The sequence below is a fragment of the Schistocerca nitens genome, chromosome 2 (assembly GCF_023898315.1).
Source record: "Schistocerca nitens isolate TAMUIC-IGC-003100 chromosome 2, iqSchNite1.1, whole genome shotgun sequence".
In the NCBI taxonomy this organism is placed as follows: domain Eukaryota; kingdom Metazoa; phylum Arthropoda; class Insecta; order Orthoptera; family Acrididae; genus Schistocerca; species Schistocerca nitens.
In genome coordinates, this window is record NC_064615.1 from 991,373,338 (window position 1) to 991,399,182 (window position 25,845).

General features: G+C 43.1%; 1 protein-coding gene across 1 annotated transcript in view; it reads left to right on the forward strand.

The window, feature by feature from the left end:
* Positions 1 to 25,845, forward strand: part of LOC126235490 (uncharacterized) — a 586,979-nt gene that overhangs the window by 551,994 nt on the left and 9,140 nt on the right. The window contains exon 7 of the mRNA XM_049944210.1: positions 9,817 to 9,964. Coding sequence (XP_049800167.1) covers positions 9,817 to 9,964 — 148 coding nt within the window. The remainder of the gene's footprint in view (positions 1 to 9,816; positions 9,965 to 25,845) is intronic.

Here is a 25,845-nt window from a genome sequence, read left to right on the forward strand (position 1 = left end):
ATTTACTTCTGACGCAGTGTGACAGGATTTGGTTTTGCTGCACTTAGTAATAAACCAACGGACACCGCGAGACTGGTATATATTATTAATATATCAATACCTCAATGAAAACAAGCAACTGTTTCACACAGTTAAAAAAGTCTGCCTGCCAGACGCAAGACTCGAACCCTGAGCTCCACCTGCTAAAGTGGCGCATATAGGCCTGGAGCCACACCGATGTGAATACTTGACTCGTGTTGGGATAAACTGGGCGACAGACCGAGAGCCCCAAGTGCTGCACGTGTGAAGAGCTATGTCATCTGGTGACGTCACATATGTTCAGCAGCTCTCATCCACTTCTGGAGTACTTCCGATACTTGCTGTCCCATGTGTGTTACATTAAATGACTTGTCTCAGCGTCATGTACGTCACTTCGGAGGCTTTTAGATGTTAATAAGAATCAACCTGCGTTGAACTGGCCTCCATAATCCAGTCAGATCTAATATAATAATAAATAAATTTTAGAACCAGTATCCTGCTTCAGTTATGTAGGATGTGATATCAGTTTTAACTGTGGCAAAGACATTGAGAAGAAGGTTAATAAATTTCAAGTTATTTCCGAAATAACTGGTAGAACATTGGGAAGAGAAACTAGAAAGAAAACTCAAATGATATTCTATAAAATTATGGCTGTACGTATCCTGATTTGTGGTTCCGAATCGTGGGAAATAATAAAAAAAGAAAAATTGCTTATACAGGCGGCAGAGATGAAGTTCATGACATATGTAAGGGGCTGTAACAGAATAGATACAACAAGGAATGAGACAATAAGATAAGATTTAAAAATCTTCTCCGTTAATAATAAGATAGTAGAGAACAGAGTGAAATCAATGGATTCTGAAGACAGAAAGATAGGAAAGAGGGTGCAAAAGAAAAATGATGAATTACCAGTTGACTGGTAAGAACTAGATGCACCTCATAAGAGGCAGATGGACTGTCGTATTTCTTGGTTTATTCTTCTGGTAGGGGATAGTGTACCTAGGAATATACGACATTTTCTTGTCGGTGTTTCAATCAAGTGAACGATTTTAGAATCACATGAAGAAATGCGCTGCTGACACCGCCATACGCACTTTCAAGTATTTTTTGTTGTTTTTGTTGTTGTGAGAAATGAGGTTATGTTTCGTGTAGCGTTGGTAAATACTACGAGTTCTCCATATTCAAGTATTGTGTAATATGTTAAACCTGTATTGAGGATACCGTTAATTTTTCAGTTACAGAGTTTTGTGGTACGTAAGATTGAGTATGTTTTTAAAATTTTGGATGGTTTAACTATACTTACTCGGTCGAGCACAACTTGAAAAGTTACTTGACAACTGTAACTTGAAAAGATAGGTGTTGTGCCATGGAACATGTAATACTTGCAAATAAACTGGGTTTCTTTAATGTCTCAACACGCTGCCCTGTTTTGAAAATGGAAATTTGTGTTAGTTGGCAAAAGTTACTATTTAAAAATGTTTTTAACTTATAACTGGATTTCAGTAATATTTCTTCACTTCATATCAGCGACGGTAGTTCATGAAAATAAATTATTCTTAATCGATCACTCCTATTTCATTGTATACTACACTCCTGGAAATGGAAAAAAGAACACATTGACACCGGTGTGTCAGACCCACCATACTTGCTCCGGACACTGCGAGAGGGCTGTACAAGCAATGATCACACGCACGGCACAGCGGACACACCAGTAACCGCGGTGTTGGCCGTCGAATGGCGCTAGCTGCGCAGCATTTGTGCACCGCCGCCGTCAGTGTCAGCCAGTTTGCCGTGGCATACGGAGCTCCATCGCAGTCTTTAACACTGGTAGCATGCCGCGACAGCGTGGACGTGAACCGTATGTGCAGTTGAAGGACTTTGAGCGAGGGCGTATAGTGGGCATGCGGGAGGCCGGGTGGACGTACCGCCGAATTGCTCAACACGTGGGGCGTGAGGTCTCCACAGTACATCGATGTTGTCGCCAGTGGTCGGCGGAAGGTGCACGTGCCCGTCGACCTGGGACCGTACCGCAGCGACGCACGGATGCACGCCAAGACCGTAGGATCCTACGCAGTGCCGTAGGGGACCGCGCCGCCACTTCCCAGCAAATTAGTGACACTGTTGCTCCTGGGGTATCGGCGAGGACCATTCGCAACCGTCTCCATGAAGCTGGGCTACGGTCCCGCACACCGTTAGACCGTCTTCCGCTCACGCCCCAACATCGTGTAGCCCGCCTCCAGTGGTGTCGCGACAGGCGTGAATGGAGGGACGAATGGAGACGTGTCGTCTTCAGCGATGAGAGTCGCTTCTGCCTCGGTGCCAATGATGGTCGTATGCGTGTTTGGCGCCGTGCAGGTGAGCGCCACAATCAGGACTGCATACGACCGAGGCACACAGGGCCAACACCCGGCATCATGGTGTGGGGAGCGATCTCCTACACTGGCCGTACACCACTGGTGATCGTCGAGGGGACACTGAATAGTGCACGGTACATCCAAACCGTCATCGAACCCATCGTTCTACTATTCCTAGACCGGCAAGGGAACTTGCTGTTCCAACAGGACAATGCACGTCCGCATGTATCCCGTGCCACCCAACGTGCTCTAGAAGGTGGAAGTCAACTACCCTGGCCAGCAAGATCTCCGGATCTGTCCCCCATTGAGCATGTTTGGGACTGGATGAAGCGTCGTCTCACGCGGTCTGCACGTCCAGCACGAACGCTGGTCCAACTGAAGCGCCAGGTGGAAATGGCATGGCAAGCCGTTCCACAGGACTACATCCAGCATCTCTACGATCGTCTCCATGGGAGAATAGCAGCCTGCATTGCTGCGAAAGGTGGATATACACTGTACTAGTGCCGACATTGTGCATGCTCTGTTGCCTGTGTCTATGTGCCTGTGGTTCTGTCAGTGTGATCATGTGATGTATCTGACCCCAGGAATGTGTCAATAAAGTTTCCCCTTCCTGGGACAATGAATTCACGGTGTTCTTATTTCAATTTCCAGGAGTGTATTTACTAAAGTTACTAACTGCTTAATATTTTTTTAGAAATACTAGCATAAACACATGTCAAAATGTGGTGCAGATTGAAGTTTGTGAAATGACTGTATGAATGTCTTCCGCATATAGTCCATCCCCTAGATAAATACTTTGTAACATACATCTATGGCAGCAAAACTGAGACGTATGCATCCCATATGCTTAAATATGTCTTTTTCAATTTGTACTAAGTTCACTCAATAGACCAGAAATTGCTTCATTATGCACTTCGCAACAATAAACTTAATATTAGTGCCAGTGGTCAGACACGAAGTACTGCAGCCTGAACTCTTGCAATTTCTGCCATTTCAGAAGTAAGGAGTCCAGCAATCAAGTGACCTACAGACAGTAGGACTAAGTACTGTAAACTTTAATTTGGTGAAAAAAAAATGTTGCTGGGTAGAGTAGTAGTACGAAGGCAGCATGTTTTTGTAACACGTGTCTATCTTCATTTACGATAGTTAGCTTTCTTTACTGAAAAGAAGTTCTAAGTAGCACTCGCGATGCATCGAGAATTCCGTCATGATTCTATAAAAAAATGTTATTAGAAATAAGCTGCATCAGTTGCCTGATTGGCTTATCATTCGTCCTTTTATAAAACATCTGCAAAAACTGTAATAAACCAGAGATGGCGTAACTGCCAGAAGTGTAAAATTTGTTTGGAAAGTTGGTATCGGTCTATAAATGCTGGTCTGTTGTTTGAACACTGTGGCTGATGCGGTAGGGTGTTCTTCTACCTATCGCCTTTTCCTTCCAGACAAGACGTTACGTTCACCTGCTGATCTGCGGCCTCTGGACCGTAAAGGCGTCGGACTACTTCTCTCTACATGTGTTTCGTCGCCTAATTGATAGCTTCATTTAATGACAAAGGGACAGCGTGAAAGTTACAGACATTATAGGCAGTAAATATGATTAAAATTGCAGTAAAAACCATGAATGTGAGAAAGCCGTATCACAAGTTTTATAACATGCACCCAAAAATCTGTGTGATTTGGATAAAAGCGACGTGGCTGTAGTACAAAGAATTAAATGAAGAAAATACATCGAAAGACACTGAAGTTGAACGAGGTTGCTTCCAGTCCCTAGAGAGCAAGTAATGGTTGAACAGGAGAACGATAAGATGCTAGCCATGAGATCCGTATGACACAAACAGAAGCAGGAGCTGAACGACAAAATTTCTCAGACTGATGTGAGGTCGCCGTACCTGGTACTCGTTGTACGAGCAGTGTAATTGCTCGGTAGCGACCAACGTGACTGATGCAAGTTTACGAACGCGAATAATGCTGATCTACAAAGATGGCGCTAAGGCACGGCCGCTCCCAAGATAATGAGACACAACACTTCAGTAACAAAATAGCGGTGCCTCCCACAACACTACTGTACGTGTGGTGAAGGCGTCGAGATCAGCAACTGAGTGGGCCAGCCACTGTGGCCGAGCGGTTCCAGGCGCTTCAGTCTGGAACCGCGCGACCGCTTCGGTCGCCGGTTCGACTTCTGCTTAGGGCATGGATGTGTTTTATGTCCTTTCATCATCAGTTATCTGCTACATTATCAAGTCCTTTGCCTCTCCATTTTCTGCGATCCATTGCTTCCTTCTTAAGGCTGCTGTATGTTGTACCGTCCATCATGTCATCCAGTATCTGGAATCTCTTCCTTCCTCGCTTCCTTTTCCCTTCTACATAACCTTCTAAAACTGATTTTATCAGTCCGTCACTCTTTCTTAATATATGCCCAATCCAATTTCTTTTTCTTTTCTTTATTACATCTAGTAACTGTCTTTCCTCTCCCACTCTTCTCAATACCTCTTCATTTTTTTCTTTGTCCATCCAACTTGTTCTTTCCATATTCCGCCATGTCCAGATCTCAAAAGCCTCCAGCCTTTCTCTGTCTTTTTTCCTCATAGTCCATGTTTCAGCGCCATATAGAAGAACACTCCATACAAGACATTTTATAAGTCTCTTTCTGAGTTCTCTGTCCAGACCGCTGCAGAAGATTCTCCTTTTCTTATAAAACGCCTCTTTTGCCATTGCTATCCTTGTTTTAATTTCTGTGGTGCACTTCCAGTCGGTGTCTATCCTGCTTCCAAGATACTTAAAATTTTGCACCGGTTTCAGTGTTTCTCCAGTCAGCATAATTTTTATTTCCTTATTTCCTCCTAGTGCCAATACTTTTGTTTTATTTGTGTTAATTTTCATTCCATATTTTTTCCGTTAGTTGCAATGGTGTCCACCAAATCCTGTAATTCTTTTTCCCCTGTGGCTAGAAGGACCATGTCATCAGCAAATCTCAAATACCCTACTCTTCTTCCTCCAATTTCTACTCCTTTGTCATCTAACGAGCATTGGTCAATCATATTTTCCAAGTAGAGGTTGAAAAGAGTAGGTGATAAACAGCATCCTTGTCTTACTCCTTTTCCTAGTCTGATCCAGTTTGTACTTTCTCCTCTCACTTTAACTGAAACTTTTTGATTAAAATATAATGAATTTATAAGTCTTCTGGTTTTCCAGTCCACTCTATTTTCCCTCATTATAGTCGCCAGCTTGTTCCAAACCACATTATCAAATGCCTTTTCTAGATCGATGAAGCACATATATAGGTCTCTTCCTTTTTCAATAAACCTTTCTCCCAAGATTCGTAGGCGCCCTATTGCATCTCTCGTGCCAGTATTCCGTCTAAAGTCAAACTGCTCCTCGCCAAGATTCTCCTCCATTACTTTTTCAAGTCTTTTATTAATTATTCTTAACATCACTTTGGCTACATGTGAAATGAGGCTGATTGTCCTGTGCTCGCTGCATTTCTTGGTTCCTTGTTTTTTTCGGTAATGGAATTATTACTGTTGTCAGAAAGTCCTCAGGCCATTCCCCACTGTCATATATTTTATTACATAACCTCAATATTTCCCTTATTCCATCATGGTTCAAGCATTTTAGTATTTCCCCCGGTATTGTATCTGTACCTACTGCTTTGCCATTTTTCATTGCAGCTATGGCAGACTTTACTTCTTCCATTATGATGGTCGGTCCTTTCTCGTCATCACTTACACTGTTGTGTGATTCAAGTTCCAGAGTTTCTGGTTTGCTGTTTGTGTCATATAGCTCTTTTATAAATTCTTCCCATCTCTGGAGGACATCGTCACGATCTTTGTACACTACCTCTTCGTCTTTACTCAAAATTTCCATAGTAGCACTTCCTGCTCTGTTTTGTTCCCATGTCATAGTCTTTACTCTGTTGTATAGTAAGTCGTATCTTCCCTTCCTGTCCAGTTCTTCAATTTCATCACATTCCTCTTTTAGCCATTTTTTCTTAGTCTGCTCTGTTTCTCTTCGCAGCTCATTGTTTAACCTCCGGTATATCTTTCTTGCATCTTCAGTGTTCTTGTTTTTCAATTTTCTTCTCTCCTCCATCTTGGAAATCATTTCATGTGTGACCCATGGTTTTTTTTACCTTTTCCCTTTTACATATCCTATATTTTGCTGTCCTGCTTTAATGATTCCTTCTTTCAGCATATTCCAGTACTCGTTGGCATTATCAGGTGCTTCTTTGTCTCGTAATGTGTTTAGAAAGTCCTGAGACAGAATTTCTGTAATTTGTTCTTTGTTGGATCTTATTTCTCTAAATCCCACTTCTTCACCATGGTCGCCTTCTTCAGTTTTTTCATTCTTATTTCTATTTCTGCCATAAGTAAGTTGTGGTCACTATTAATATCTGCACCTGGTATTGTGTGCACCTTCTTGATTCCATTCCTGTATCTTTCTTCTACCAGTATAAAATCGATTTGGTTTCTGTATTTATCCCCTGGTGATTTCCAAGTGTAGAGCCTCCTCTTGTGGTTCTCGAACCATGTGTTTGCCGCTATCAGCTGCCTTTCCCTGCAGAAGTCAGTTAACCATTCACCTCTGTCATTTCTCTTTCCAAGACCATGACTGCCTACTATGTTTCCCTCTTTCTCTTCTCCCACAATGGCGTTCCAGTCTCCCATTACTATTTTGCAGCATTTTTTTTATTTTCGTCCATTATTCTCTCAGTTACATTGTACGTTTCCTCTACAATTTGGTCATCATGTTCTGAAGTTGGCATATATACCTGGACAATCAGTAAATCCTTTTGTGCTCCTTTCAGCCTTACACCAATAACCCGATCATTTGCATAGTCTACATATTCCACACATTTAGCCAATTCATTTGTCATAATCATTCCTACTCCATTAATTCCTTTTACTTCTCCTCCTGAGTGGTAGAATACATATTCATCTGACTGCAACTCCCCATGTCCATTCCATCTTACCTCAGCAACTCCTACGAGGTCCATATGATTCTTTTCCATCTCTCTTTTAAGGTTTTCTAGTTTTCCTGCTTGTAGCAGAGTTCTGACATTCCAGGTACCAATTCTCGTTTTGATTTTTTGCCTCCTTCCAAGTTGTCCCCCCCCCCTCCCCCCCCCCCCCCCCCCCCGGAGATCCGAATGGGGGACTATTTTACCTCCGGACACTGATTTAACATGAGAGGAAGCCATTTTTTGTGCATAAAATGGAGACTGCATTATGCAGGGAAGATAACCTGCGGTGGTATTCCGTTGCCTTCCGCAGTTCTGGAGGCCGCCCCTAACATGGGATACAGACGCCTTTTGCAGCCGCCCGCTCCGGGTCAGACGCTGCATGAGAGGTATAGGTTGGAAAATGAAAGACCCCTAGCGCTCGAAACCTAATAGCGTCAGGGTCGGAAAAGAACAAGAGCTGGCAGAGGGTGGCCAGTTAGGAAAGATAAAAGTGAGGAGCCTGACATAAGTAAGTGGAAGCAATGCCAGGACTCAGCTTGGGGCCCCGTGGTCGCCAGCCACGTATCACTAGGTGTGACTCCCTGAGGGATTTATGTTCTTTAGTTAGGTTTAAGTAGTTCTAAGTTCTAGAGGACTGATGACCTCAGATGTTAAGTCCCATAGTGCTCCGAGCCATTTTGAACCAGCAACTGAGTGGGAATGAAGCGTGGCTCTCGGCGCTATTTGTAAATTCGGGCACCGCACCAAACTGTGGGTCCGCAGTTCAGAAGCAGATCCCAGCGGCCAACATGACAGTGGATTCGTGATTTCCAGTCAGAAAGGTCACAGTTCGTAGTAATAGACGCAAAGTCATCGAGTAAAACAGAAGTAATACCCGGCGTTCCCCAGGGAAGTGTTATAGCCCCTCTATTGTTCCTGATCTATATTAACGACGTAGGAGACAAATGGGTCAAATGGCTCTGAGCACTATGGGACTCAACAGCTGAGGTCATCAGTCGCCTAGAACTTAGAACTACTTAAACCTAACTAACCTAAGGACATCACACACATTCATGCCCGAGGCAGGATTCGAACCTGCGACCGTAGCGGTCTCGCGGTTCCAGACTGAAGCACCTAGAACAGCTCATCCACTCCGGTCGGCTCATAGGAGATAATCTGAGTAGCTGTCTTGGATTATTTGCAGAGGATGCTGTCATTTACCGTCGTGTAAAGTCATCAAATGATCAAAACGACTTACAAAATGATTTAGATAAGATATCTGTATGGTGCGAAAAGTGGCAATTGACCCTGAATAAAAAAAAAGTGTGAAGTTATTCATATGAGCACTAAAAGAAATCAGCTAAATTTCGATTACGCCATAAGTCACATAAATCTGAGGGCTGTAAATTCAACTAAATACTTAGGGATTACAATTACAAATAACCTAAACTGGAACGATCACATAGATAACATTGTGGGTAGAGCAAACCAAAGACTGCGATTCATTGGCAGAACACTTAGAAGATCCAACAGGTCTACCAAAGAGTCTACGCTTTTCCGCCCTATTCTGGAGTATTGCTGTGTGGAGTGGGATCCGTATCAGGTGGGACTGACGGATGATATCGAAAAAGTACAAAGAAGGGCAGCTCGTTTTGTATCATCGCTAAATAGGGGAGATAGTGTCACAGACATGATACGTGAATTGGTGTGGCAATCATTAAAATATAGGCTTTTTTCGTTGCGACGGAATCTTGTCATGAAATTTCAATCACTAGTTTTCTCCTCGGACTGCGAAAACATTCTGTTGGCACCCACCTAAAAGGGAGAAATGATCATGATGATAAAATAAGAGAAATCAGGGCTCGTACAGTAAAATTTAAGTGCTCGTTTTTTCCGCGTGCCGTTCGAGAGTGGAACGGTAGAGAGACATCATGAAGGTGGTTCATTGAACCCTCTGCCAGGCACTTTATTGTGAATAGCAGAGTAATCACGTAGATGTAGATGTAGTTGTATATTGATACTCGTTGTCTGGGGAAAACTACATAAAATAACCGTCTTATATTTATGATTTGTTAATTAAAGAGTCGTCCAATCTCAGATTATTATCAGTGAGTTCGAAATGTTTCTCGCAACTGGAAACTCTAGGTGGAGTTATCAAATTAGCAATATTTGAATTTTGTTGTTTGTAATAGGAACTGGCCAGTACAGCCGCTATGGCCGGGCTCTGGGAGTTGTAGGTCTTAAAAAGTCTCTGCGTTACAAGAAACTTTACACAATTCTTAAATAAGTCCTTGTATTTTATATTTCTAATTTTCTGTTTCCTGAGCTCCTTTCCGTTCTAATTAAAAACTTTAGGACCGTAGTGCAGCGTTATCTTATAAAATACTTAAAATACTAGAATAAACTGTTATTTCTGGAGCGTTGCGGAGGCCGGCTCCTTTGTTTGCATCTGTTTTTTAAATATCTAACGCAATCCAGTGATATTACCATACGACCTGCCTGCAGACACCGGAGTACCAGTACTTCCTGGTGAAGAACTACCGCGACAAGCCGTCGACTACGCAGTACTACCACCAGGCCACGAGCGACCAGCACCGCGTGCTCGTCAAGCTGCCGCAGGAGTCGTCCAGGAGGCAGTACATGCAGCACACACGTGAGTATCTTGTTACACAGTTTCCCATCCCGTAAAGAGAAATTATTGAACATGGCCATTTCCAGATACTTTTGTCTATATAGGACACAAGGCTATCGCATCCTCGGAGTAATACACACTGACCAGCCAAAACATTATAACCACTGCCCACCGCGACGTTGGATGTAAGCGGAGAAGACACGAATGGGGGACCAACCTGGGGAAGTTATGGGCTACAGATGGGTAAATGCAGTGAGATAAGCGACTTCGACAAAGGGCAGATTGTTATTAGGCAGAGCCTGTGAATGAGTATCTCGAAAACGGCGAAGCTAGTCGAGTGTTCACGTGCTACTGTCGTGAGCATCTATGGAAAGAGATAGAAGGAAAGTGGAACTAGCACTGGCGCTAAATGGTTGGACGTCAACGACTCTTCACAGAACGTGGGGTCAGCAGGCTTGTCTGCTCTGTAAATGGTACAGACAGTGGTCTGTGTCTTCCCTGCCAAAAGAGCACAATGCTGGTGCACCCAAAAGTGTTTCGCAGCACACGGTTCGTCGTACATTGTTGAACAAGGAGCTCCGCAGCAGACGGCCCCTACGTGGTCACATGTTGACCCAACACCATTGTCAGTTACGATTGCACTGGGCACGGGACCAATGGTATTCGACCGTCTATAAATGAAACGTGTTGGCGCTTCGGCTGAATCACAGGTGAATGATCGTCTACACAAACACCGACATCGAGGTGAACGGCGGGTCGAAAAGTGCAGCGCGCCACGGACGCAGGCTGGTGGGAGCAGTATTAAGCTACGGAAGACACTCCTGCGCTTGCATGACACGCTGACAGCTGAGAACCTCCTGCATCCCTTCATGGTTCAAATGGCTCGGAGCACTATGGGACTCAACTGCTGAGGTCATTAGTCCCCTAGAACTTAGAACTAGTTAAACCTAACTAACCTAAGGACATCACAAACATCCATGCCCGAGGCAGGATTCGAACCCGCGACCGTAGCGGTCTTGCGGTTCCAGACTGCAGCGCCTTTAACCGCACGGCCACTTCGGCCGGCATCCCTTCATGCTTGATGTCTTCACCGAAGGCGGTGTCATCTTTCAGCAGTATACTTGTCCGTTTCTGGCAGCCAGAAACATTCTACGGTGGTTTGAGGAGCGTTATAGTGAACTCACGTTGATGTCTCGGCGAGCAAATGCGCCAGATGTAAATCCTATAGAACCCATCTGGGTCGCTATCGGGCGCCATCATCGCATACGCAAATCAGCGGCCCGTTATTTACGGGAATTACATGACCTGCGAGTAGACATCAAATGCCACATACAGCTACCTCCACAAACCTACCAACAAATTGTCGAATCCCTGACAGGTTGAATCACTGGTGTAATGGTTCCATGACGGACAAACAGACTATTAAGCCGGTGCTCATGGTGTTTTAGTTCGTCAGTGTAAACAGTCTGGCCGATAATGATGGGAAGGGTTGTACCGCTTGAAGATCTGCCACGTAGAGTGGTTCGACAAAAATGTGGAAACACGGCTAGAAATGCGTTTGACAGACTGGAGAAAACAACAGCAGTCGAACGCGAAATCCGACGTTTTTACAGCAGATCTAAATTTCAACTTTTACATAGTCATCTTCTGTGCATGTGACAACAGGAGACATTAGTCCAAAGTGTCGCATATGTCCTGTATGTTCTACATCAACCAGTATTGTATAATACGTGAGACTTTGGACTAATATTTCGTGTTCTTATATGCACTGAAGATTGCTATGTAATGGTTGAAATCTAGATCTGCTATAGTAAAACGACGGATTTCGCTATTGATTGCTGCTCTGTTCTCCAATTTCTATATTCAACGAGCGCTGAACACAATTTGATCATATGGATTTCAATCTAATAAACGTAGATCTTAGTCAAGCATGCAGGTTGCGCTGTTGTATTTGACCATGAACGGCACCTGCACAATGTCGTCAGTACGGTCGTAGGTTCGAATCCTGCCGCGGGCGTGGATGTGTGTGATGTCCTTAGGTTAGTTAGGTTTAAGTAGTTCTAAGTTCTAGGGGACTGATGACCTCAGAAGTTAAGTCCCATAGTGCTCAGAGCCGTTAATGTCTTCAATACGTTGTAAGTATCAATCGTGGCCAGAAAAGTGTTCTGTGTAGTTGTGAGTGCATTATGTGGGAGCTAAGGGAATTCGAACCTCATGGCGCTCGTATAATGGATTCTTCCGTAAGCAAGGTAGCCAGAGTGCGTGGCGTTTCAAGAGGTACCGTATCGAAGATTTATACCGTATACAGGGGAAGAGGAAAAACAGCATTCACCAAGTCACGATTCAGACCAAACTTCGTGTAGAGTGATCGTGACAGAAGGTCTTTGAAAAGTATTGTGACGAAAAATAAGAGGACGTCAGTTGAAGAAGTCACTGCAGAACTGAAAGTCGTACCAAAACAACACTAAGGGAGCTCCATGAACACGGACTAGCAGAGCCAGCTGAAATTCCGAAATCGCAGATCGGTGATGCAAATGTCCGCAAGAGAAAACAGTGGTGCCGAAACCATGAACCTGAATTATGGGGCAATGGAAGAAAGTCATTTGGTAGGATGAGTCGTATTGCACACTGTGTCCAACTTCTGTACGAGTTCACATTCCAAGAGTGAAACACAGCGGGGGTTCAATGATGATTTGGGCAGCCATATTGTTGCAGCGTATGAATCCAATTGGTACTCTGTACGGTAGTGTTACTGCCAAGGATTATGTGATTATTTTGGCTGACCAGGCCCATGCCATGGTACAAAGTTTGTTCCACATGGCTGGCGCCGTCTTCCAATACGATGTGGCCCGTTATCACACAGCACAAATCGTCCAAGTCTGATTTTTCTCAGCACGTGAATCAGTCGTCGCATCTCCCCTGGCCAGCATAGTCACTAAATCTCATTTATTGAGCTATTCTGGTCTACAATGGAAAGAAGTGTGCGTGATCACTACCCACCTCCATCGTAGTTACCTGAATTTGCTGCTGTTTTGCAAGAAGAGTGGTATGCACACAGGACCTGTGTTTATCCAATACGAGACAACTGGATGCTCTTCTGTATACAAACTGTTTTCGTAAACGTGTTAGGGATACTAATGCGTTGTGTTTTTTGGTGTTCCCATATTTTTGTCCTCCCTTGTACATGACTTACTACTTGGATAAGTGCTCTGTTAGGGTAAGGCAATGCTGGTTCTCTCCATTATGGGGGGACGGTGGAGGTGCCATTGAAATGTCAAAAGAAAAAAAATAATCAAAAAAGGGCTGTATTAATGTCGAATGACTTGTGCCGCGCGGGATTAGCCGAGCGGTCTCAGGCGCTGCAGTCATGGACTATTCGGCTCGTCCCGGCGGAGGTTCGAGTCCTCCCTCGGGCATGGGTGTGTGTGTGTTTGTCCTTAGGATAATTTAGGTTAAGTAGTGTGTAAGCTTAGGGACTGATGACCTTAGCAGTTAAGTCTCATAAGATTTCACTTTTTTTTTTTGACTGACTTGCTAAGATTCCGACTCCCAGGGAACAGACTGTGGAAACGGGACGACGGGTATACAATTCTAGTGCGCATGGAATATATATATATATATATATATATATATATATATATATATATATATATATATATATACTCCTGGAAATGGAAAAAAGAACACATTGACACCGGTGTGTCAGACCCACCATACTTGCTCCGGACAGTGCGAGAGGGCTGTACAAGCAATGATCATACGCACGGCACAGCGGACACACCAGGAACCGCGGTGTTGGCCGTCGAATGGCGCTAGCTGCGCAGCATTTGTGCACCGCCGCCGTCAGTGTCAGCCAGTTTGTCGTGGCATACCGAGCTCCATCGCAGTCTTTAACACTGGTAGCATGCCGCGACAGCGTGGACGTGAACCGTATGTGCAGTTGACGGACTTTGAGCGAGGGCGTATAGTGGGCATGCGGGAGGCCGGGTGGACGTACCGCCGTATTGCTCAACACGTGGGGCGTGAGGTCTCCACAGTACATCGATGTTGTCGCCAGTGGTCGGCGGAAGGTGCACGTGCGCGTCAACCTGGGACCGGACCGCAGCGGCGCACGGATGCACGCCAAGACCGTAGGATCCTACGCAGTGCCGTAGGGGACCGCACCGCCACTTCTCAGCAAATTAGGGACACTGTTGCTCCTGGGGTATCGGCGAGGACCATTCGCAACCGTCTCCATGAAGCTGGGCTACGGTCCCGCACACCGTTAGGTCGTCTTCCGCTCACGTCCCAACATCGTGCAGCCCGCCTCCAGTGGTGTCGCGACAGGCGTGAATGGAGGGACGAATGGAGACGTGTCGTCTTCAGCGATGAGAGTCGCTTCTGCCTTGGTGCCAATGATGGTCGTATGCGTGTTTGGCGCCGTGCAGGTGAGCGCCACAATCAGGACTGCATACGACCGAGGCACACAGGGCCAACACCCGGCATCATGGTGTGGGGAGCGATCTCCTACACTGGCCGTACACCACTGGTGATCGTCGAGGGGACACTGAATAGTGCACGGTACATCCAAACCGTCATCGAACCCATCGTTCTACCATTCCTAGACCGGCAAGGGAACTTGCTGTTCCAACAGGACAATGCACGTCCGCATGTATCCCGTGCCACCCAACGTGCTCTAGAAGGTGTAAGTCAACTACCCTGGCCAGCAAGATCTCCGGATCTGTCCCCCATGGAGCATGTTTGGGACTGGATGAAGCGTCGTCTCACGCGGTCTGCACGTCCAGCACGAACGCTGGTCCAACTGAGGCGCCAGGTGGAAATGGCATGGCAAGCCGTTCCACAGGACTACATCCAGCATCTCTACGATCGTCTCCATGGGAGAATAGCAGCCTGCATTGCTGCGAAAGGTGGATATACTCTGTACTAGTGCCGACATTGTGCATGCTCTGTTGCCTGTGTCTATGTGCCTGTGGTTCTGTCAGTGTGATCATGTGATGTATCTGACCCCAGGAATGTGTCAATAAAGTTTCCCCTTCCTGGGACAATGAATTCACGGTGTTCTTATTTCAATTTCCAGGAGTATATATATATATATATATATATATATATATATATATATATATATATATATATATATATATATATATATATATATATCGCGAGTTTATAAGATGACATTGAAACGTCCCCATAGAAAAATTTGTGAATTACTGTGGTGATAAACCTCTATGTTACTGTACTGGTTAACCTCTACGTTATTTGCCCGCATCTCGTGGTCGTGCGGTAGCGTTCTCGCTTCCCACGCCCGGGTTCCCGGGTTCGATTCCCGGCGGGGTCAGGGATTTTCTCTGCCTCGTGATGGCTGGGTGTTGTGTGATGTCCTTAGGTTAGTTAGGTTTAAGTAGTTCTAAGTTCTAGGAGACTGATGACCATAGATGTTAAGTCCCATAGTGCTCAGAGCCATTTGAACCATTTGAGCCTCTACGTTATTTGATTTTCGAACGGCTGAGCAAAACTGAACGTACTCAGACATTACTCTCTTTACTTATTCTGATCAACATTAAACTGACACTCAATATTTTTAGCGCAACGCAATCTGACTTTCAAAAATCCCTACAAAAGAATGGCCCTGACTAGCAATAACCAACACCTTTCATGAATCACTTACCTCACAAAAATCTTCGTTACTCGAACTACTGCAATACAGCGAGCGCCACTACTGCCAGCTAAATAAAAGATTCTAACTACTGAAGTCACTAACTACTGATAGGCATAGTTAGCAAATGAAAGATTTTGATAGACAACAAACAGTGTATTTACCTTAATAGTGTTCAAAAGTCATAAAATATATCAGTTCATGATATCCAGTATTACAAATTTACTCTTTCTGGCGGACACACGTCCAGATCGTCCGCTCTTAAAATTCTGCCATCTCTCTCCCCACATCTACCACTGCTGGCGCCTCACCTCCAACTGCGCAAAGCTATGCGCTGTTCACATCCAACTGCCCAACACTACAATAGCGAATATTTCAACAATGCCAATCAGCCACAGACTGCACACAGCACAGTGAGTGATTTTTATACAGAGTGCTACGTGGTGTTACCAACATAAAAACCTAAGCAGCCTACTTACAACATGACCGGTTTCGATCAATAGTATTCTGTGCTTTTCTGGAAATTCCCACATACTATTTCTTATCGATCACACTTCCCATAGCCCCACTTAACCCTCCTGCTCAGAACTGTGCATTTCAGTAATTTGTTCTCACAATAAAACTGTCATCATTGTATATGTTTCAAAAGAGAGTAAACAGCATCTTGTAACTTCTTAGAGCTGTACTCTACAGACTATAAAATTTTTCAGTGATGGCGATTTCCCTTTATAGGCTCTATCTATCAGTGTAGTGTGATCAGATGATTATGACCTTGGCGGCCGTTACTAAGAGATCACAACTTTTTTTCTTTGAGTCAATAGTCTTCAGACTGGTTTGATGCGGCCCGCCACGAATTCCTCTCCTGTGCTAAACTTTTATCTCAGACAGTGAGTGTATTCCAGTCTCTGTCTTCCTCTACAGCTTTTACACGCTAGAGCTCCCTCTAGTACAATGGAAGTTATTCCTTGATGCCTAAACAGCTGTCCTACCATCCTCTCCCCTCTTCTTGTCAGTGTTTTCCATATATTCCTTTCTCGGCGATTGTGTAGAGAATCTCCTCATTCCTTATTTTATCAAACCACCTAATTTTAAACAGTCTTCTGCAGCAGCATTTCTCAAATGCTTAGATTCTCTCCTGTTCCGGTTTTCCCACAGTCTGTGTTTCACTGCCATACAATGCTGTATAACAAACGTACGTTCTCGGACATTTGTTCCTCATATTACGGCCTATTTTTGATGCTAGTAGACTTCCCTGGCCAGGAATACCCTTGTTTCCAGAGCTTGTCTGCCTTTTATTTCTTCCTCACTCCGTCCATCATGAGTTCTTTTCCTGCCTTGGAAGCAGAATTCCGTAACTTTCTCCATTTCGTGGACCCCAATTGTGCTGTTAAGTTTCTTGCTGTTCTCAATTCTGATGCTTCTCATTACTTTCGTTTTTCTTCGATTTGCTCTCAATCCGTATTCTGTAGTCATTACACTGTACATTCCATTTACCACTTTCTGTAATTCTTCTTCACTTTCAATGAGGATAGCAACGTCAGTATCCTTTCACCTTAAATTTTAATCCCACTTTTCAGCCATTCTTTTATTTCGATCACTGCTTTTTCGATATACCGAGTCAATTGTAGCAGCGAAACTGAAATTACTTTCTTGTATAAGCGCATTTGACACTTGACTTATAAAACTTCCTGGCAGATTAAAACTGTGTGCCGGACCGAGACCCGAACTCGGGACCTTTGCCTTTCGCGGGCAAGTGCTCTACCAACTGAGCTACCCAAGCACGACTCACGCTCCGTCCTCACAGATTCATTTCTGCCAGTATCTCGTCTCCTACCTTCGAAACTTGCCCGCGAAAGGCAAAGGTCCCGAGTTCGAGTCTCGGTCCGGCACACAGATTTAATCTGTCAGGAAGTTTCATATCAGCGCACACTCCGCTGCAGAGTGAAAATCTCATTATTGAAACTTGACCTATAGTTGTTTATAATTACATCTCTGAAACTTACTGACAAAGAAAACTATGAGCCAGGGCTGAACTAGAAGCCATAAACTTACCTTTGGATAGCTCAGTCTGTAACAGGATTTCCCACGAAAGGCAAGATTCCTGGTTCGAGTCCCGGTGCGATACAAGGTTGTAATCTGCTGTCAGGAATTTTCAAAACACAACATACTTCACTGCAGAGTGACAGATTCATTCTAGAATTTTATTTTCATTGACGCCACGGTAATAATGATGCTGTGTAAGGTGCTGTATTACACTGCCTGTCAAAAGAAGTAAACACCCAAGAGACATGCTTGGATATCAACGTCACTTCGCACATGTACACACCATACGCCGATATGTGAATGATTAGCGTTGCAATTCTCTGTGACATGTAGAACAGCCACCAGAGTGCATTGCTGTTGCTTGTCTCTAGTATTGTTACGAGGTCTGGTACGCTATATATATATATGAGGCATGAACAGCATCAGACGTTAAGTCAAACGTGCCAATTGGACAGAAACTGGCACGATATCCCTCATGACGACATCCAATAAATGAGTCAATGCCAAACCCAATAACTGCTTGCATAAGGGCCACGGCTGGACCAACGTCTTACTGTCTTTCTCAGTTTGTGAACCTCTTTCTTTTGAATAAATTACCCAAATTTTCTGAAACTGTAATCGTCTGTTTGTCTATTCATGTACATCATGTATATCACATCTACTAATTCCCGTGTCATTCAGTTAATTCCCTCGTTGTGCTTCGGTTTCTTTTTTCTTAGAGCGTAAATGGCATGTCACAGAACTGTTCCATGTAACAGCATAAATACGACGCCACCGAACGGGAACAACCGTCAGAATAATCCCCATCGTTCTGAGGAAAGAAGAAACCACGACGTTCGGATTCTAATTAATAACTAGACAAAATAATCTGTTTTGGTATGTAATTCTAAGCTTAAATGCACTACTAGTACACTTTTAACATCGGCGATTGTACATCATGTGTAGTCGATCTACTTACTAGAAAAATGCATAGTACGGGGATTTCAATGTTTCCGCTTGCAGAGGAATTTCAATAAAGGCCACTTAACTAGACATTCAGTTGTTGCGACGGTCTCTTTTTTCTTTCCGCTTCTGTCAAGACCAAATACGAGCGACTGCGTAACAGAATGCGGCTCGAGCCCGGAGGAAACGACAATAAAAATGCCGCAGGTTTTAATTAAACCTTCTGCCCTGTCGTTCTGAGCGACAAGTGTATAGCGCCGCGTCGAATACTGTGGCACTGGCGAGGTCAGAAAACGGCTGCCCGGTGCATATCGCGAGGTATCAACACAGCTGCCGTTGACAGAATTTCAGAGGGAGAAGCAAAACCTCGAAATTGAACAGATCGTTTTTTATTTTTTTACAGACGACAGTAGCCGTAGACTGTCTCGTCTCTTTCCGCCTTTTAAGTGAACTATTGCAATCTCATATTTTGCCGAACCTGTACTACTGCGATGTAATCCAACACGGTACAACTAATGAAAAACTCTAGACTGTTGTTAGAACTAGTCAGGAATGCATGTATGCGCTACTTATTCAACATGTTGCAATGTTGGACCTTATACGTGTTTCATACACGCAGTTAGCAGGCTGACTGCCATACGCAATGTGTACTTTGCCGTATCCTCAGTACACACGTACCACAATAGCTCATATCAGAGATCAAGTATTTGTCATCTTAACATAATCTCAAGGTCTCTCTAGTCTAACGCTTTAGCTCTGCTCATCTATAAAACAAAATCGCCGGCAAACTCTTTCTCTGACGGAAGAAGTTGCGCACGACTCAAGGCTGGATTTAAGAAAAAGCTGGAGTCCTTATTTTTGTCAACCTCACAACTTTTCCCGAAAAATATTGAGATATACGGCCAGTTCTCTCCGTCAACCAGAAAAGAAAACCATCGCATCTTCTCCTTCTCCCACTGGCGCTCCTCTATTTCTCGTTTCTCAATCAGTCGCGCCACTATATTTCTTTCTCTTCTTCTCCCTCCCCTCCCCCTTTTCAATACTTGCGTTCTATAAGATTCTTACTTCTGTTCCTCTTCTGTCACGATCATTGCTGCCAGCGACTTGAGTTCATATGGATGTGCTCGTAATTTTTGTCTTTATTTGTCTAGTTTTCACGAACTGTTGTAAACTGTGTTTATTTTTCTACAACAGCTGTTTGGTTGGTGCATAATACATAGCGACTCTCCACAAGTTTAATAAACACAGTAGATACATTTTAACTGAATCGACTGTGGGTTCTTGTTGAAACATTGTCAATTAACTAAACGAACACTGTTTTTTGCCATGTTGCCCAAATTTCAGTATCGTTACTGTACAACTTAGGTTCCGGGTTATTAGCCGACTTTCACGTACATTACTGGTTCCAAAGATGGTAAGGCAAAGATAAAAATGATTATAAGGCAAAGACATACATCTCAACTTCTTAATGTATCGATCACTGGCTTAACGCAGAAAGTACTTCAATGACCGTTTTTTGACAAATTACATATGGAATTATACAATTCAGCAATTACACTAACATGACTAAACATTCCTAGGAATAAAGTTAGTCGTCAGCCTAGAACTTTTTATCTACTGATGGACTGAGATCCAAAGTTTTATTTTCTATCCTGGAGACGAGCCAACCCAGTTCCATTATTCAACTCTTTTAGATGCTACCACAACTCCGGAATAGAAGTAAAGCTTTCGGCCTCAGTCCCTCAGCAGATAAAAAGTCCTAGGCTGATGCCTAACTTTATTCCTAGAAATATTTAGTCAAGTTAGTGTAATTGCTGAATTGTATAATTTCATACGTAATTTCTCAAGAAAATAGTCATTGAACTAATTTTACATCGAGCCAAGGATCGGTCCATTAAGAAGTTGAGATGTCAGTCTTTGCCTTTTCATCATGTTTATCTCTCCGTCATCGTCTCTGGAATCAGTAATGTACTTGAAAATGGGCTTATAACCCGGTAGCTAGACTGTGTAGTAACCATAACAAAATTTGTGAAACAAGGCAAAAACAGTGTTTGTTTAGTTAATCAACATCAGATACATCTAACAGAGACTTTAATAATCAATAATATATTCTCCTCCATTATTTACAAGTCAGCCAATGATGGAGGTAACGCTTCGATTCCGCGACCGTAGATATCACGTGTTTTTGAGGTGAAGAACTCGTCGAGGCATGTTCGGGGCGCATTTTCACCCGGGAAGGAAGTTCCTCGAAGGTAAATGTAAATGTCGTGTGACTAGAGCGTCCCGTCGGGTAGACCGCCAGGTGCAAGTCTTTCGATGTGACGCCACTTCGGCGACTTGCGTGTCGATTGGGATGAATTTATGATGATTAGGGCAACGCAACACCCAGTCCCTGAGCGGAGAAAATCTCCGACCCAGCCGGGAATCGAACCCGGGCCCTTAGGATTGACATTCTGTCTTGCTGACCACTCAGCTACCGGGTGCGGACTCCTTGAAGGTTATTCAATAGAGAGCGGAAAAGGTGAAAATCTGAGAGAAAATGAATAAGGTGGTTGCGGAATGACTTCCCAACCCAATTCCTGTATTGTGTTTTTTGTCAGTCTAGCAGGTTTCAGGCGGGCGTTTTCGTGGAGTAGCGTGATTTCACGCAGTCGTCCTGGTCGTTTTTCTTGGATTACGTCTGCAAGACGTCTCAGTTGTTGACAATAAATGCCAGCAGTGATGGTTGCACCTCGTTTCAGCAATTCGTAGAACACTATACCTTGCTGTTCACTTTCGTGTATGCGCGCTAGTTATTTGTACGGGGAGTTGCTGCTTTGCTTGGGCTCAACAACTCCTTTTTCCCCTTGTGTTATAATCAAGACACCATTTCTTGTCACCAGTAACGATACAATTTAGAACTGGTCGGTATTGTTCACTAGCCAATGGACGACGAACAGCAGAGGTACACATGTGGCCACCCACTCATTTTTCTAGCCAATGGACGACGAACAGCAGAGGTACACATGTGGCCACCCACTCATTTTTCTGGTTTTGGCTTACAGCATGCGGTACTCACACACTCGAATTTCGAACCTTCCCCACTGGATGCAAATGTCGCACAGTGGTGGAATAATCACAGTTCATTACATTTGCCAGTTCTCGAGCACACTGACTTGCATCACTGCGGATTAATGCGTTTAAACGCTCTTCATCAAACCCCGAAGGTCTTCCAGAACTTGGAGAGTCACTCATGTCAAAATGATCCTCCTTAAAAAGAGAAAACGAATTTCTTGCAGCGCTGTGTCCAATGGCATTATCACCATACACAGTGCAAATGTTTCTGGCTGGATCCGTTCCTGTCACCCCTCTTCTGAACTCAAACAGAAGAATATGTCGGAAACGTTCCTATTTCTCCACTTGACACTCCATTTTCTCGTACCCACAGCTCCACTCACTATCTCCAAATGACAAAATGACATTACGTAAACTCAAACAGCAACTGTGAACTACATATAAAAATGACAATCGATATATATACCTTTAGCAACCGGAATATCAACGTGCAAAACTAAAATGCTAAGAACTTATGCACCAAATTATCTGTGTTATACGTATTTTTGAGTAGTTGAACCATACTGAATGTAGGAATTTTTATAGCACGTTGAGCTATTATGAGAACTTAACGTAAAGTATGTAGAATACCTGATTAAGAGTAAGAGAGCGCCTGACGGCCTTCATCTTTTTGGGATGAATAAATAAATAAACCCAAGGTTCCTCCTTTTAGATCATGATGGCACATTGTCATCTCCTTATACAGATTAGAGAAAATTATTCGAAGAGAGTGACTCGCCCTTCTCCAGTTTTCAATCTGACAATTCGATTGCAACAGATTTCTGTTCCATTTTCTGTAGTCTTGTAATAATCTGTTCGGTTAAGCGTAGATTTGACGGCTTACGTTTTTAAATTCGCTACTGTAGCCACCAATACAATTTGTAACAACCTTCCGACGCAGTGTAACAAACCTACGAGTGTTGTCATATCTTGATGATGATCCCTTCGTCTTTATCATCATCGTCGTCATAATTATGAACTGTTTGGGACAAGCCGATGGCGTCCGTTTATGCACCACAGTTTCCACTGATAGAATCCACCTCAGTCCTTTATGTTTCCTAACTATCGACCTATTTTGCGGAACTGTGTAGCTTTTCAGACAGTTTGTAAACAATTTTTCATATTCCTTTATTCCGCAGTTCTACAGTTCACAAAATTACTGAACTTTCGCAATGGCACGTTGCTTATTTAGTATTATGTTTTCTGTTTGTTTATTTTCACCATTTGTTACCATATTAATACCCAGTGAGAAGTGATTGACAATTCCTTTTTTTAACGTAGGCCTCTGTTACATATAAGCTGTCATTCTTATTTAGAGTCTGCGTTTTAGCCATCTCTGTTAAGCATCCCATTGCATTTATATTGGAAGTACGACATGGTCTTGAAAACCTGGGTTCACGGTCGTCAAATATATACCGGTACATAAAGTCTATTAGAGGGCTGTGTCTAGTTAAAATCCGTTCACACACGGACTGTAGCGAAATTCGTATACACTTCCTGCACTAGATGACATTTGTTGCTCATTGACAGGTCAACGTAATCGCTGCCAGCTGTTGTTAGCGTGTACCCTTTGCACCCTTAGGAGTAACTTTCATACTCCTGAGCTTAGTTGAAGTGTACCCTGAATGAAACTCTTCCCTCTGTACCCTGTTCTAAAATAATGTCAAATCTCATATTAAAAAAATCATGTTAGATTATGAACTATATTTTGTTCATACAACGCGTCTGCAAACCGCTCTGGGTGAAATCAGTTGGAACGCGTAGAGCGTGACCAGCTGTCTCATGCTTTTGGCCACTTCATAATACAATAAATCATTTTATTATGTCCTACTGGAGGAAGAATATGGTTTTAGAAAAGGACGATACTACAGTGACAGTATTAGAATAACAAGGCAGTTAACAGAAAAGAGACGAGAACATGATCTGAAGATTAGATAAAGTGAATAGTCCTGTGAAATATACAGGAAAGGGGAGGTTACGCTAAAACTTTATTACAGGTAAAAAAAGGTTTATATTTAAATAACGAAATTTTAATTAATTCAGGTAAAGGGAGAACAGGACCAATAGCAATTAACAGAGGAATACGACAAGGGTGCAGTGTCTCACTTCCTTTTGTCTTTATTCAATACGTATATACATTGACGGCCTTGTTAGATAATGGGACCAAGACGTTAAGCCAGATGCATAATTAATCGTAGCAATACCAACACATTTTCAGTAGCGTGGAATACCAACCGAGGGGGAGGGATTTACTTTGTGATCACCCTAAAAAAATCAAGAAAAAAATTCGTTAACTGTTGTTGACCTTTGCTCCCAACAACATGCTTCTTAAAGAGATATTTACGTGTAACAGGGTCTACTACTAAGACTTAAATTTTTGGTTTTGGTATAACTGAAAAATTTAAACATTTATAGAGACTAGTACAAAAGTCATCAACAAATTAACATTTTTTTCAAAATTTTAAAATGTGAATTACCTGACCAGATTACAATATTGGCAACAGGTCAGTATAAAGTAACCTTCCACACCGTTGGTACTGTAAGGTTTATTACCTAGAAACACACATTTAAATACTGTACTCTTTGCCCATGACCATATAATTCTGCAAAAGTCAGGATGGTTTAGAATTTGCTGTGTCACTTGAACTCAATAGGGAAACTCTACAACTGAAAATATCAGATAGTAAAACCAAAGTTACGACTTTTAAAGGAAAATAACCAGTATGTTTTAAAATAATACTAAAAGGAAAATCAGTTGAATCGGTATCTAACTTTTAGTTTTTAAGTTGTGACAGTTGTTATGAATCCGATAACGACATAATAGGTGGCACTACCGGTGCAGAACATTAGCCAAAAAAAAAACAGGAAAGACCCAAAGACAAAAGGGTACAAAGTAATGGTAACACCTATGCTCACATATGGAATTGAGACATGGACAGTAACTGCGGAAGATCGAAGAAGAATATAGTCTGCTGAAATGAAATTTTCAAGAAAGTAAAAGGACGTACTCCGATAGATCAAATAATGAATTCATAAATATGGAAAAACTTAAATATTTATGGCAATAATGAAAAATATAGAATACAGGATAACAAAATGGAAGAAACATATTGAAGAAATGGAAGGTGTGAGAATAATGAGACATTCAGTAGACTATAGACCTAAAGGAAAGTAACATACAGGAAGAAGAAGGAAAAAGTGACTTTTGTGAAGATGGAGCAGATTAAGATGATGATGATGTGATAAAGATTTGTCGGTCTTCCAGTATCTCACTTTCTGTTACAGGACACTATTTTAAAATAGGGAGTTTCGTATCTTCAGACAGTGTTTCCTTCTGTCTATAATATCTGTCGTCCTATCATTTTGCTTGTGTCAGTTTAAAAATGTGTCGGAAGAGCTGGCACGATATAACACCAGAGCAGTGCTACAGGCAATACAAAAAAGGTACTAAACGGAATATTGGTCCACCTCCGAGATGGCAGTAACGGGCAACGTAGTTCGTAGTCAGAAGCTTCGAAAATTGTGAATGCCCACGACGGCTAAGATACCAACGGGCTGCACCACGTTTACTAGAAAATAGTAAGAAGTGACATACCTGTTGTAACTTCCTTTGCACGTTTAGTGGTTCTTTAGTGGATACAGGGGCGAGGAACAGATGCGATTTTCCGGACAGAGAATTCAAATATTAACTTATTCTACATCTAACATCAAATAGTAAAAGTAATACAAAACTTTCTTTGCTGTGGTTGCAGCGTTAGTTGCCAAAAGTAGATTTGAATGCTGAACTATATACAAATACAAAAGTTTAAATTCGGCCAGTCTTGAATACAATTACTATTCCGTAGATGACGAGCCCTGACCGTCATGGAAGTCCGTAAATGTTAAGAAATGTCAGACACACAAAATGGACTCTGCACATCGATGTTTGAACTTAAGTAGACCTTCCGCTGGAGCTCCGGAGAAGGGATGCTTGCTCATCATTGGCAGAGGCGTGGGCGTTCGTGGCAGCGCACTCGTGCCACGGTGGCGGGTGTAGGAAAGGCGGAGGCGTAACTGGCGGCTCGCGTGTTTTAAAGTGCGGCCAACCAGATGGCCACCGATGCCACATACCATAATAACCAACTATGTATAGTTAATGACGAAAAAATCGATTTCCATGTGTATTTGT